The sequence below is a fragment of the Gobio gobio genome (genome assembly GCF_949357685.1).
Source record: "Gobio gobio genome assembly, chromosome: 22".
NCBI lineage: Eukaryota > Metazoa > Chordata > Actinopteri > Cypriniformes > Gobionidae > Gobio > Gobio gobio.
Window position 1 is genome coordinate 37,382,166 of NC_137118.1, and position 13,755 is coordinate 37,395,920.

The window sequence follows — 13,755 nt, forward strand, 5'->3', positions numbered from 1 at the left end:
GTGCCAATAAAAGTGATGAAAATACCAAACATAAAATAAAAAAGCAGAGGTGTTGAATACATTCATTATATCAAATTCTTTTTTATTTCTGTAACACTGTCCACTTTTACTTCAGAGATGCGAACAAAAGTCCATCTTCTCAGTGCTTGATCTTCCCTTCTGAACCAGAGCGGTAGCGTTCACTTGCGTTGTCTGTGGTTTCTCGCTTCCCTCTTTACATCTCACTATAATGACTGCAGCATCAAAGGGTGCCAATGACAGAGGCAACATCTAAAAACCTCTTAATGTCTTCCTGTTATTCTTCCGCCAAAGAAGACACGGCCTGCCGACAGCATGAAAATGAAAAGGCACAAATAAAACAAATAAAAAACATGCAGTGTCCTGAAAATTACATTAGACACTCTAAAGGAGGCTTTTGTTGTTTCAGTACACCATGCAAATAAGACATGATCTCAGTCATTTTCCCGTGAAAAAATACCTTTCTTACCGCCTTTGATCTTTAGAGCAGATCTGGGGGGAAAATTGGCGGCGTCCATCAGGGTTGTTCATTTTCTTGCTCTGTTTTTGTCTCTGATTGATAATTAGATGGGCGAAGGGTGGAAACATGATCACAGACGCGACGGGAGACACTTATGAGGTGCTGGTTGATCATTCCTTCTTCACTGAACCAGTATCCTGTGAGGTCACCAATGCCCTGGGCAGCACCAACATCAGTCGCAATGTGGATGTTTACTGTGAGTTTATGTGTTTCTTTTCATTTATTCAAAAATTATTAATGATTACATTTTTTTTATGATTTTATGTCATTTCAAACCTTCATGACTTTCTTTCCTGAATGCTCTTTTGCATATAATGAAATTAATTAATTATTTTTTGTTTTGTTTTTGTTTTGTAGTTGGTCCCCGTCTGGGTGCTGAGCCCCAGAGCCTCCAGGTGGACCGGGGTTCTGATGCTGTGTTCAGTTGCGCTTGGATTGGAAACCCATCGCTCACCATCGTCTGGATGAAAAGGGGCCATGGAGTTGTACGTACTTTTCTCTGCACTACTCAGAAAATGTATCTATACTATTATAGTCCTATTAATATTTTGAATTAGCTTTCAATTTTATATTTTCCTTTTTCAAGTTGTAGAAATTGTATGTGCTTTTGCCATATTTTTTGTTATTATTTCCAGTTAGTAATTTTCGCGCTTTTTCTTTTTTAAAACACATTTCAGTTAATTGCCAAGGCAACATTTGTAATTTTTGTTTAGTTGATCTAATATTAAGATTTTATTTAAGCTTCACTCCAATTAACACAAACGTATTTAATAGTTTTAGTTTTAGTTAACAATAAAAAACCTGTCTAAAAGGCTCATAAATGACTGTTCAAAGCTTTCAAACAAAGGCTTTGTAGAACTAGTCCGCATTCTGTTTGTTGCCTCAGATCAAATTCAGGAATTCAAAGATGAAGGGCCCTATCGTACACCCGGCGCATTTTTGCTAGTTTCAGCCCGATGCAGTTATCCTTTTCACATCCACCGCCCACTTTGTTTAAATAGCAAATGCACTTGCGCCCATCTGTGCGCCCATGGATGTGCTGGTCTGAAAACAAGGTGTGTTCAGGCGCATCGTTGGCGCGTTACTATTTTGAGGAACTGAAAACGACTGCGCCATTAAACAATAAAAACCTGGTCTAAAGTCAATAGTGCAGTATTTTTTTTTTTGTTATCTAAAGGGTGCTTTAGTAATATGCACCCATAGGCGGGTACACAACGCACCAACACTCTGCTTAATACACACACAAACATAAAAGGATTACAATGTAAAACTCAACTCAACTCAACTCAATTTATTTTTATAGCACTTTCAAAGCCATTAAAATGGACCAAAGTGCTGTCCATAATTGGTAAAAACAGTAAAAAACACATATAAACATATAAACACATATAAAAATAAAATGCAAGTCGTACCAACATCAAATAACAGCACAACAAAACACCAAGAAGAACATAAAATTTCTCATAGTTTTCAGACCTAATCAAATGCCATAAGCTTGATAGAAAAGGTGAGTCTTCAAGTCTGTTTTAAAGATATCTATACTTGGAGAGGATTTAATATATAAGGGCAACACATTCCACAGAGCAGGAGCAGCGACAGAGAAGGCACGATCACCACTTCGCCTCAAGCGAGACCGTGGAACAGTTAGCAGCATGCTCTGAGAGGAGCGCAGTTGGCGTTGGGGTTGGTAAGGGATCAACATGTCCTTTATGTACTGGGGAGCCTGGTCATGTAATGCTTTATAGACAAACATTAATACCTTGTACTGTATTCTGTATTTCACCGGTAACCAGTGAAGTGATATTAATGTAGGTGTTATGGGATCCCATTTTTTGTTTTTTGTTAAGATTCTCGCTGCAGCGTTTTGAACGTACTGCAGACGAGCAACGAGAAATTCATTCATGCCCAAATAAAGAGCATTACAATAATCCAGCCGTGACGAAACAAAGGCATGTAGAACAACCTCTAAGTCCTTATTTAAAAGGATGGATTTCAATTTCGACAGTTTCCTTAACTGAAAAACGTCTCGGTTACGTATGGTAACCCTCGTTCCCTGAAGGAGGGAACGGAGACGTACGTCGGTAATAACCGACGAATTGGGATCACTTCAGAGAGCCCCTATCAGCTTCGAGAACTTAAGAACAGGCCAATGAACAATTGGCGTGCGAGATTTGCATCTCGCGCTCCGCCCCGCGCCGCGGGTATAAACAGGAAGCGAGAGCATCGCACTGACGTTTTTCACTGAGGAGCCTAACCAGAGACCGGCCAGGCAGTGATGGAAGGAACTGTGGCGACGGGACGTACGTCTCCGTTCCCTCCTTCAGGGAACGAGGGTTACCATACGTAACCGAGACGTTCCCTTTCAGTCGGTCACTACGACGTACGTCGGTAATAACCGACGAATTGGGATCCCTATGGAAAACGCCACAGTTACTACCACTTCCAGCGCCCAGCGAGAGCCCCTCAGACCCCGTTCTGAAGCGGGCGGGAAGATTCACGCCAGAAGAGTCAACTGCTGTTCCGCAAGACCCATTCAGCAGACTTGATTGGATAACGCTGGGAAAGCGTGCCCGAAGGACGCTGCGGGAGCCACATCATGCCCGGAGGGAGTTACCATGTGGAAAGAACACGTATGGGCTGGCCGTGGGCAGCACAACATACGGAAGTCCCAGGGGAGGCCCCGGCCTAATGCAGGCGGGGGACGACACCGTACTGAGACGGCAGAGAACTCTGCCAAGGGAAAGACACGAGCTCGCCGTAGGGAGCTGAACCGTGGAGATACACGTATGGGACCGCCGTAGGGGTCACGACATACGGAACCCAGCCTGACACAAGTTCCACCAATGCATACGAGTGCCAGACCTGGCGTCGGACGCTCCGCAACATCCGACTGCCGAGGGGTGCGGAGGACTCAACAGGGTTCGCCAATCCTGGGGAACTCGACTGGAGAAAATAAGCGCACGTATCCGTTCCAGGGGAAGGGAATGGCGCAGCAAGCCGACACTAGAACGGGCACTTCAGTGAAGCTGACTATGGGAAGCGAGCACACGAGAAGCCACCGGCTCTACACGCAGGCTATAAAACCTAGCGAACGTGTTAGGTGTCGCCCAGCCCGCAGCTCTACAAATGTCTGTCAGCGAGGCGCCACGAGCCAGCGCCCAGGAAGAGGCTACACCCCTGGTGGAGTGAGCTCTAACCCCGAGCGGGCAGGGCACGTCTTGGGATTCATACGCCAAGACGATGGCATCCACTATCCAGTGGGCCATCCTCTGCTTGGAGACAGCCTTTCCCTTCTGCTGTCCTCCATAACAGACGAAGAGCTGCTCTGAGGTCCTGAAGCTTTGCGTTCTGTCCACGTAAGTCCGGAGAGCACGGACGGGACAGAGCAAAGCTAGGGCTGGGTCTGCCTCCTCCGAAGGCAGCGCTTGCAGGCTCACCACTTGGTCCCGGAAGGGAGTAGTGGGAACCTTGGGCACATATCCAGGCCGGGGTCTCAGGGTTACCTGAGAATCACCCGGCCCGAATTCCAGGCACGATTCGTCGACCGAAAATGCCTGCAGGTCCCCTACCCTCTTAACTGAGGCCAATGCAATCAGGAGTACTGTCTTTAGAGACAAGATCTTAAGCTCTACTGACTGTAAAGGCTCGAAGGGCGCCCTCTGAAGTGCGGTCAGCACCAGAGTCAAGTCCCAAGAGGGTATAGAAGAAGGGCGAGGAGGATTTAGTCTCCTCGCTCCCCTTAGGAACCTGACGATCAGATCATGCTTGCCTAAGGACTCACCATTAACGAGGTCATGGCTTGCGGCGATGGCGGCAACATATACCTTGAGGGTGGAGGGAGACAGCCTTCTCTCCAACCCGTCTTGAAGAAAAGATAGCACAGATCCGATCGAACATTTCCGGGGGTCTTCTCGGCGAGAAGAGCACCAGTCGACGAACAGGTTCCACTTCAACGCATAAAGCCGTCTCGTAGAGGGGGCTCTGGCGGAAGCGATGGTGTCGACTACCGCTTGCGGTAGGTCACCTAGAACCTCCGCGTCCCGTCCAGGGACCAGACATGGAGTTTCCAGAGGTCTGGACGCGGGTGCCATAGGGTGCCCCGTCTCTGAGACAGAAGGTCCTGCCTCAGAGGAATGGGCCAAGGAGGTGCTGTCGCGAGGAGCACTAGTTCCGGGAACCACGTCCTGTTGGGCCAGTACGGAGCTACCAAGAGGAGTTGCTCCTCGTCCTCCCTGACCTTGCACAGTGTCTGTGCAAGAAGGCTCACTGGGGGAAACGCATATTTGCGCAGAGCCCGGGGCCAGCTGTGTGCCAGTGCATCCGTGCCGAGGGTCCCCTCGGACAGGGAATAGAACAACTGGCAGTGGGTCGTGTCGTGGGCGGCAAACAGATCGATCTGTGCGGCCCCAAAGCGACTCCAGATCAGCTGGACCACCTGGGGGTGGAGTCGCCACTCTCCGGGAAGCACTGGCAACCGTGACAGCTCGTCGGCCGCACGATTGAGCAGGCCCGGAATGTGGATAGCACGAAGGGACCTCAGATGCTTCTGACTCCACAGGAGGAGATGGCGGGCGAGTTGGGACAAACGGCGGGAGCGTAGACCACCTTGTTTGTTGATGTACGCAACGGCCGTCGTGCTGTCCGTCCGGACCAGAACGTGCTTGTCTTTGAGCGACCCTTTGAGGCGGCTGAGAGCAAGACGAACTGCCAGCAACTCTAGGCAATTGATATGCCATTGCAGTTGGGGCCCCGTCCACAGACCCGATACTGCAAGCCCGTTGTACGTGGCACCCCACCCCGTGGGTGAGGCATCCGTGGAGACAACATGATGCCTGGACACTTGTTCTAGAGGCACTCCTGCCCGTAGAAACGAAGGGTCCGACCACGGGGTGAGGGTTTGGCGGCATCTCGGCGTCACTTGGACACGGAGGGACCCGCTGTGCCACGCCCATCTCGGGACTCGGTCGTGTAGCCAGTGCTGAAGCGGTCTCATATGGAGCAGCCCTAGCGGCGTTACTGCGGCTGCTGCTGCCATATGCCCCAGGAGCCTCTGAAAATGTTTCAGTGGAACCGCTGTACTGCGTTTGAGCGTACTCAAGCAGCTCAGCACCGACTGGACGCGCTCCTCTGTGAGGCGCGCAGTCATGGCGACCGAGTCGATCTCCATCCCGAGAAAAGAGATCCTCTGTACGGGACAGAGTTTGCTCTTCTCCCAGTTGACCCGAAGACCCAACTGGCTGAGGTGCCGGAGCACCATGTCCCTGTGTTCGCACAACTGCTCCCGCGACTGGGCAAGAATCAGCCAGTCGTCGAGATAGTTGAGGACGCGAACACCACGCTCTCTCATGGGAGCAATGGCCGCCTCCGCGACTTTCGTGAAGACACGGGGCGACAGGGACAACCCGAAGGGTAGGACTTTGTACTGGTATGCCCGTCCGTCGAAAGCAAAGCGTAGAAACGGTCTGTGTCGAGGGAGAATCGAGACATGAAAGTACGCGTCCTTCAGGTCGATCGCTGCAAACCAATCCTGGGGACGGATGCATCTGAAGATGCGTTTCTGGGTTAACATTCGGAACGGCATCCTGTGGAGGGAGCGGTTCAGGTAACGCAGGTCCAGGATCGGTCGTAACCCGCCACCTTTCTTGGGTACAATGAAGTACGGGCTGTAGAACCCGGACTTCATATCGGCTGGAGGGACCGGCTCTATCGCGTCCTTCGCCAATAGGACAGCGATCTCCGCCTGAAGCACGGGGGCGCCCTCCTTCGGTATAGAAGTGAAGTGGACACCCCTGAACTTCGGGGGACGCCGGGCGAACTGAATCGCATAGCCGAGTCTGATGGTGCGGATGATCCAGCGAGACGGGTCGGGGAGCGCTAGCCAGGCCCCCAGAGACCGAGCAAGCGGGACCATCGGCACCACGGACGTACCCGGAGCGGGGCAGCGCAGCGGAACGCAGGGGCCCCAGGACGACATGGGAGTGGTCCGTGCAGGGGTCTGGGTCTGACACACGACCTGCATCCGCTGAGGGGACGGGCGAGCGTGGGGAGGCACTTTGTGTGCGTCCGCACAACCGACGCCCCCTGTTGGCGAGGAGAGAGGTGTCTGAGGGGTACGAGGCATGGTAGCGTCGCATACCGTCAGACGCGCTCTCTTGGCACCCAGAGATGTTAGAAACTGCTCTTTTATTGAAAATTTGGGTGCCACTGGCACTGGGGCCAGTGGCGGAACAGAAAATAAAATGGGGTTCCCCCGGCCCTCCACCGGGGGAAGGAGTGGTGCTGCAGCCATCTCCCGAAGAGCAGTTTCCTCCATCTCTGGGCGGCCCGTCTCAGGGTCTCTTCCGACGGCGCTTGCCACCTGGCTTGGCAGCGGCCTGAGCGGGCTGGACGTTCTTCCCGCGACCGGCTCCACGCCCACGACCGGTGGAAGGCTGCTGCTGGGCTGGGGCGGGAGCGGGGGCGGCCGCAGGAGGACGTCCTCGGCGACGGGCAGGCGGAGGCGCTGCAGCCGGCGGCTGGGTGGAGGCAGCAGCGGGCCGCCGGTGCAGGATATGCTTGATGGCCTCCGTCTGCTTCTGGGCGGCCGAGAATTGCTGGGCGAAATTCTCGACCGCGTCGCCGAACAACCCGGCCGACGATATGGGGGAGTCCAGGAACCGGTTCTTGTCAGTCTCCCTCATGTCGGCCAGGTTGAGCCAGAGATGCCGTTCCTGGACCACTAAGGTGGACATCGCCTGACCCACGGAACGGGCGGTAACTTTCGTCGCCCGGAGGGCGAGGTCCGTCGCCGCCCGGAGCTCCCGGAGGAGCTCTGGGTCAGACCTACCCTCGTGCATGTCCATGAGTGCCTGGGCTTGGTGCACCTGAAGCAACGCCATGGCATGCAAGGCAGACGCGGCCTGTCCGCAGGACCTGTAGGCCTTCGCAGTTAGACTGGACGAAAACCTACAGGCTTTGGACGGGAGACGAGGATCACCACGCCACTCGGAGGCGGTCGCCGGACGCAGCTGCATCGCGACGGCGCGTTCGACTGGCGGGATCCTCTCGTAACCCTTGGCCTGTCCACCGTCAAGGGTAGTGAGGAGGGAGGAGCCTCCAGGTCTGTTTCTGGCACTGAAGGGTGTCGTCCACGACCTGGAAAGCTCCTCATGCACCTCCGGGAAGAATGGCACTGGGGCGGGACGCTGAGAACCAGCGCGACCCCCCCCCAGGAACCAATCATCCAACCTAGAAGGTTCGGGACGTGGTGGAGGGTTCCACACAAGCCCGACCTTTTCGGCGGCCCGGGAAAGCATAGCCGTCAACTCAGGGTCCGACTCAGCCGTTGCCACTCTCCCAGAGGGAGGCAGTACAGCTGAATCCTCATCCTCTGAGGACTGGAACTCCCCCTCCGATGCTGCGATCGACATCTGCTCGTCCGCGGGCGCTCCGAAAGAGATGACTGGGCGCCCGTGGGCGGGACCAGCGATCTCTTCCGGTGGCGCCACCGGCAGCGGTGCTTGAGAGGGTTCAGGGACCTGCGTAGCTTGGACACTAGGCGGGTTTGGCCTGAACGTAATCCTCAGATCACCCCGGCCATCCGTCGAAGTAGGTCTATCCTGGTTAGGGATAGCTCTAGATCGAGGTATGGGGAGGGGGACTCCGCCTTCCCGGAGGTAGGTGAGTCTCGACCTAAGCACCGCAATAGTCATGTTCCCGCAGTGAGAACACGAGCTATTCACAAACGCTGCCTCAGCGTGCTGTAAGCCCAGGCACGTGATGCAGTGAGTGTGGCCGTCAGCGGGCGAGAGGGAACGACCGCATCCAGAAACGCACGGGTGGAATGACATCTTGAAAAAGACGCAGTGTCACACCCGTGTTGCTCTTTTTGTGAGGAAATCGCTCTTTTAAGAGAGTGCTGAAGCACCCAGGGAAACCGCGGCAACACACAGGAGATAGTGCAGCCTGTGTTTGCACTCAAAAGGAACGCCCACCGATACCAACAAGCTGTTTTTGCTGTGATAACAGCAGTTGTTCCTCGCAGCTTTGAGTTCGCGGTCCCGCTGGAAAGCGCCGTCACACCAACACACACGATCCTCTTCTCTGTTCTTTGTAGTAATCTTCGCTGAAATAGTCAGGAAGCAGTCTGCAAACTTCAAACGCCGGTTAGGCTCCGAAGTGAATGACGTCAGTGCGATGCTCTCGCTTCCTGTTTATACCCGCGGCGCGGGGCGGAGCGCGAGATGCAAATCTCGCACGCCAATTGTTCATTGGCCTGTTCTTAAGTTCTCGAAGCTGATAGGGGCTCTCTGAAGTGATCCCAATTCGTCGGTTATTACCGACGTACGTCGTAGTGACCGACTGAAAGGGAAACGATGTTTTCACAACACTTTTAACTTGGCGGTCAAAGCTAAATTCAGAATCGAAAATGACTCCTAGGTTCTTCACATGACTATGAAAGTTTTTTGGCAATAACCCGTAATTCCCAACTAGCCCATTCCCAAGCTGTTTGTTCCCAAACATTATAAACTCAGTCTTATCGTCATTTAGTTGCAAAAAGTTTTGCGCTAACCATCCCTTTACATCAGTCAGACACTTATAAAAATTATCAAAAGAGGTATGACTATCACACTCCAAAGGAAAATACAGTTGTAGGTCATCTGCGTAAAGGTGATAATTGACATTGTATTGCCTAAAGATTGACCCCAGGGGTAACATGTACAATGAAAACAGTGTCGGAGCAAGAATGGATCCCTGGGGAACACCCCAATAGATGGTCGCGGAAGCAGAAACATAGTTCTCAATTTTAACGGCGCATGTCCTGTCATGCAGGTAGGAGGAAAACCAGTCGAGGGCTACACCATTGATCCCTACATAATCTCTGAGGCGTTTTATTAATATCACATGATCTAAAGTATCAAAGGCTGCACTTAAATCTAACATCATTAAGGCAACACTTTTCCCGGAATCAATGCTTAACAAAATATCGTTTGTAACCTTTAATAACGCTGATTCTGTACTATGTTTAAACCTAAATCCTGACTGAAAAATATCCATCATATTATTACCAATCAAGAAATCAACAAGTTGATTATGGACAACTTTCTCTAATATCTTATTTATAAAAGGCAGTTTAGAAATAGGCCTAAAAAATTTTAAATCCTTGGAATCCGAATTCACTTTTTTTAGAACTGGTTCAATAATAGCATGCTTAAACCCTGATGGTACAACACCATAAAATAAACTACTGTTAATAATTGATAGAATACTTTTACTTTAGATTATTATTACGAATTCACTTTTTTTAGAACTGGTTCAATAATAGCATGCTTAAACCCTGATGGTACAACACCATAAAATAAACTACTGTTAATAATTGATAGAATACTTTTACTTTAGATTATTATTACTTTAGATTATTATTATGTTCATAAAGATAAAAATACCCACATGACATAATGGATAGTCATTGCATGTACCTATTTGCAGTAATGACGAATGACATTGGCTAATTATTTGCCCAATCGTGGCAGTACACACATGTATTTAAACTGACTTGTCAGATTGAGGGTGTCTATATTCCGCCATGTTAATAGCGAATCCGCCAAGGTGCAAGCAATACTGGCTCTTAAATGGAAGATAACACTCTGATTGGTTTATTGCACGTTATGCTCAAAACACACCCATGACTCATTAAGAGATTAGGTACAACCCTTTTGGACCATGCGTCTGGTGCAACAACCATTTTTTCTGTCATTAAACTAGCAAAAGTGGATTCGGACATGCCCTAAGTGCACCTGCGTTAAAATAGGACCCGAAGTATGTTGTTTCTGCAACACTAGTGGCACCTAGTGGAATTACAAAAATTAAACATATTTTCGCACCTCAAACATAAATACAGCTCTTACCGGTGCTTATGGCTTGGCTTGCACTGAATGTCTTTTCCCATGTAACGCGTCAGTCACGGTCCCAAAGCGGATAAACACCATCTGGCTCCGCCTGCTACACTAGCCACGCCCCAAACTCACGCTATAGGTTGTGCTGGATAGAGATTGACAGTTGTTTAGATGGTGCCTGGGGGGCTCAATGCTTACACTTGTGGGTGAGATAAATGACTGATGACATACTAATAGTAGACAATGAACAATACACTTGCTTAAGAGAATGTATTTTAACATAAACAAAAATCACCTTTAAAATGAATTCTCCTTTAAGTTTTTGAATGGTGCACAACCCTGACTTATGGAGTTTCATTTAATTCTCCATCTGGATGTGATGAATGTATCCGACACACATGTAACAGACCTGTTTTTGATGGAAGCTGTGACAGTTGAGTTTCAAGGGCTAATGGACCCTCAGTAGAGCACATTGTGTTTGTCTGGGTCTTCATCTGTTAGGATCTCACAACTGATGTCAAAACTCAAGAAAGAAGCGGTATTTGTGATACATTTGTGTGGTTAATTATAGAAGGAGTTCCGCTTCATGTATTAGCTTGGGGAAAAAAGACAAGGAAGAGAAAACTTTTTTAATGATATCTACAAAGTTGCTCAGACTGTGGCGTTGTTGTTGTTTTTTCAAGCATCTGTTACCTTGCAGGTGCTAAGCAATGAGAACACCTTGACACTGAAGGCAGTGAGACAGGAGGACGCTGGGAAATACGTATGTCGAGCTGTGGTGCCACGAGTGGGAGTGGGAGAGAAGGAGGTCACGCTTACTGTCAACGGTAAATACTTTAAACGTTTTGTTTATATGCAGCCTGATCAGTACCCTTCAACAAATTCTCATTTGCTTCGGGTTTTGATTGCTTTGACTCACAAGAGCTGGAAGAGCCTCTCAAAAGCAGGATAAGGCCACATTTCGCTCGGGGTAAAGGGGATGTTTTCTACACTGTTTAGCTTTGCAATAACCAAGACATGCTCTATGACCCTCAGAGATATGGGCGCCGTAATCAGGAGAGATGATCTCGAACCGCTCTCATCATTTCTTCTCACTCGTCAATAGATGACAGACCCGGGGCACATGAGGCCGTGTGATTTGCTTTAAGGACTCCAGGTTTCTGAATCAATACGGGCATATTGATTAACCCCACACTTCAAGAAGTGTCTTTCCCTGAAATGTAATCTAAAAAAATTCACGGTCCATTCTGGGGAGCTCAAATAATACCAGCACCAGCAAAGACCATATACATATATGTGTTTTAGTTGTTTTGCTTTGTCTTGCTTTAGGCGTCATTTTATTGGTTATTCGCTCTCTGGAGTAGCTCATGAAAAAGTGTTATGGAGCTTTGTATGCTTTATCCATTTGTTTTGATAGAAACTTTCAAGTCCTCAGGGCTTTGCAATAACACTGGCCTGCTCCTGTGAGGCAATAAGCCTGTTCAACGCTCTATGAATTCTTAATCTTTGCTGTTTTTCCTCTTGTGGTGTTACAGGGTTGAGATCTAGGTCGGGTCAGCATGTGTAACTGTGGGCCTCCTTGAGTCCTTGTGCCTAATCCAGGAACATTTCAATCAAAAATGAAAATTTGCCATCATTTACTCACACTTTTGTCGTTCCAAACCTATAGTACTTTGTATCTTCTTGTGAAACAAAAAAAAAATGTTTTTGAAGGATGCAAAAAAGAAACATAAAAGTGCCATAAAAATGGTCTATTTGACATGCACACTGCGTTCCAAGTCTTCTGAAGCCTTTGTGTAAGGAACAGACCGAAATGTAGGTCTTAAATGTAATTCGGCTATAAGACGATGTTTAGCATCCTAAAACTAGTGCAGATAGCGTGCCTTGTTGTTAAGCTCCGGTCCAGGCCAATGCCTGGTTGGGCCAAACAAGATAAAAAAAACGCTCATATTTCAATGTCTTCAGTGGTGCAATCAGTAAAGCATAAGGCTTAAGGATCTTGGTTTAGCGATCGACCCGGGTTCGAATCCGCCTTTTGCAGAGATCGCTCTTATCCCTTTTCTCATCACATATCACATCGGAAAGGCATTTACTTTCAATAAAAATTAAGAAATATCACATCGGAAAGGCATTAACTTTAAATAAAAATTAAGAATTCTACAAGTGGAAATAAAGCCTAACGAAATGTTTAATAATAATAAAAGCATTTATTGGGTTGGGTTAGGGGTCAGTGTAGGGAGGGCTTTTATTGTCCCATTAAGACGGCATCCATTTAATAATTTTAATCAATATAATCATTTACACTCTATCTTATTATTGCATTCTGTTAATGTTCAACAATACTGAGGTGCAAATATTATGTATCTGTCAAAATAAAGTATAAATTGTATGTAATTACTATTTACACATATTACACAAAACTGCTACTTTTACATGGTGTAAATAGAATATATCACTATTTTCACTTATGCTATTTCACTTAGTAAATAGCATCTACAGCTATTTGCACTTAGTGTAAATAACATATATCTCTAAGAAATATGTTATTTTCACTTAGTGTAAATATAATCTAGTTGCTATTTATACTTAATGCAAATAACCGCTGCCAAACTAAAAACCTGGCGCTACACTTCTTCTCACATCATTTTTAAAAAAAAGCTGTTTTCAGTGTATAAAATCTACATTTTTAACCTGCTACTCACAGAAAGCTGTATAATATGGCTTCATTAGACTTATGAAACACATGGGTTGTATAGATCACTTCTGTAATCTTTTACAATGATACTTGGTCATTTTTTAAACTTAGGAAGCAATCAGGACTTTCTTCATGTAATAGAAGAAAGTATATACTGTACATTCTGCCAAATGCCAAACTCTTTTGTGTTGTTCCACAGAAGGGTGTTAGGTCACTCTTGAGGTCTTTATCACAATGTAGCACTGGCAAAGTATACAAAGTACTTTGGATTCAGCAAGACTGAACATGTAAAACCCAAATATTTTATGCAGTCTGTGAAACCGCCCACAATGTAAATTAAGTTGTGTTCCTGATGCAAATCAAGAACCCTAAAAGTTAAGGTCTATATGATAATGTAGCTCAGTCTCCTCATTGTCAGAGATGGTTCTCGATGACCCATATCTGCTCCTATTCTATAATCATTTCACTTTTTCTCTGGATGTCAGCATGCATGCAAATAATGCAGCAACACCAAGTTTTCGACACTAGTTCATAGCTGGGATGATCAAGCCATTTGGCTGTTGCAGTTACTCTAGTTTAATCAGGTTACAAAGGTGAGTTAAAGGGATAGTTCACCCAAAAATGAACATTATCCCATGATTTACTCA

At 47.8% G+C, this 13,755-nt stretch overlaps 1 protein-coding gene across 1 annotated transcript in view; it reads left to right on the plus strand.

Annotated features, from left to right (window-relative positions):
- kirrel3a (kirre like nephrin family adhesion molecule 3a) overlaps positions 1–13,755 on the plus strand; it is a 272,338-nt gene that overhangs the window by 228,382 nt on the left and 30,201 nt on the right. The window contains exons 7-9 of the mRNA XM_079804114.1: positions 586–734; positions 896–1,023; positions 11,114–11,240. Coding sequence (XP_079660240.1) covers positions 586–734; positions 896–1,023; positions 11,114–11,240 — 404 coding nt within the window. The remainder of the gene's footprint in view (positions 1–585; positions 735–895; positions 1,024–11,113; positions 11,241–13,755) is intronic.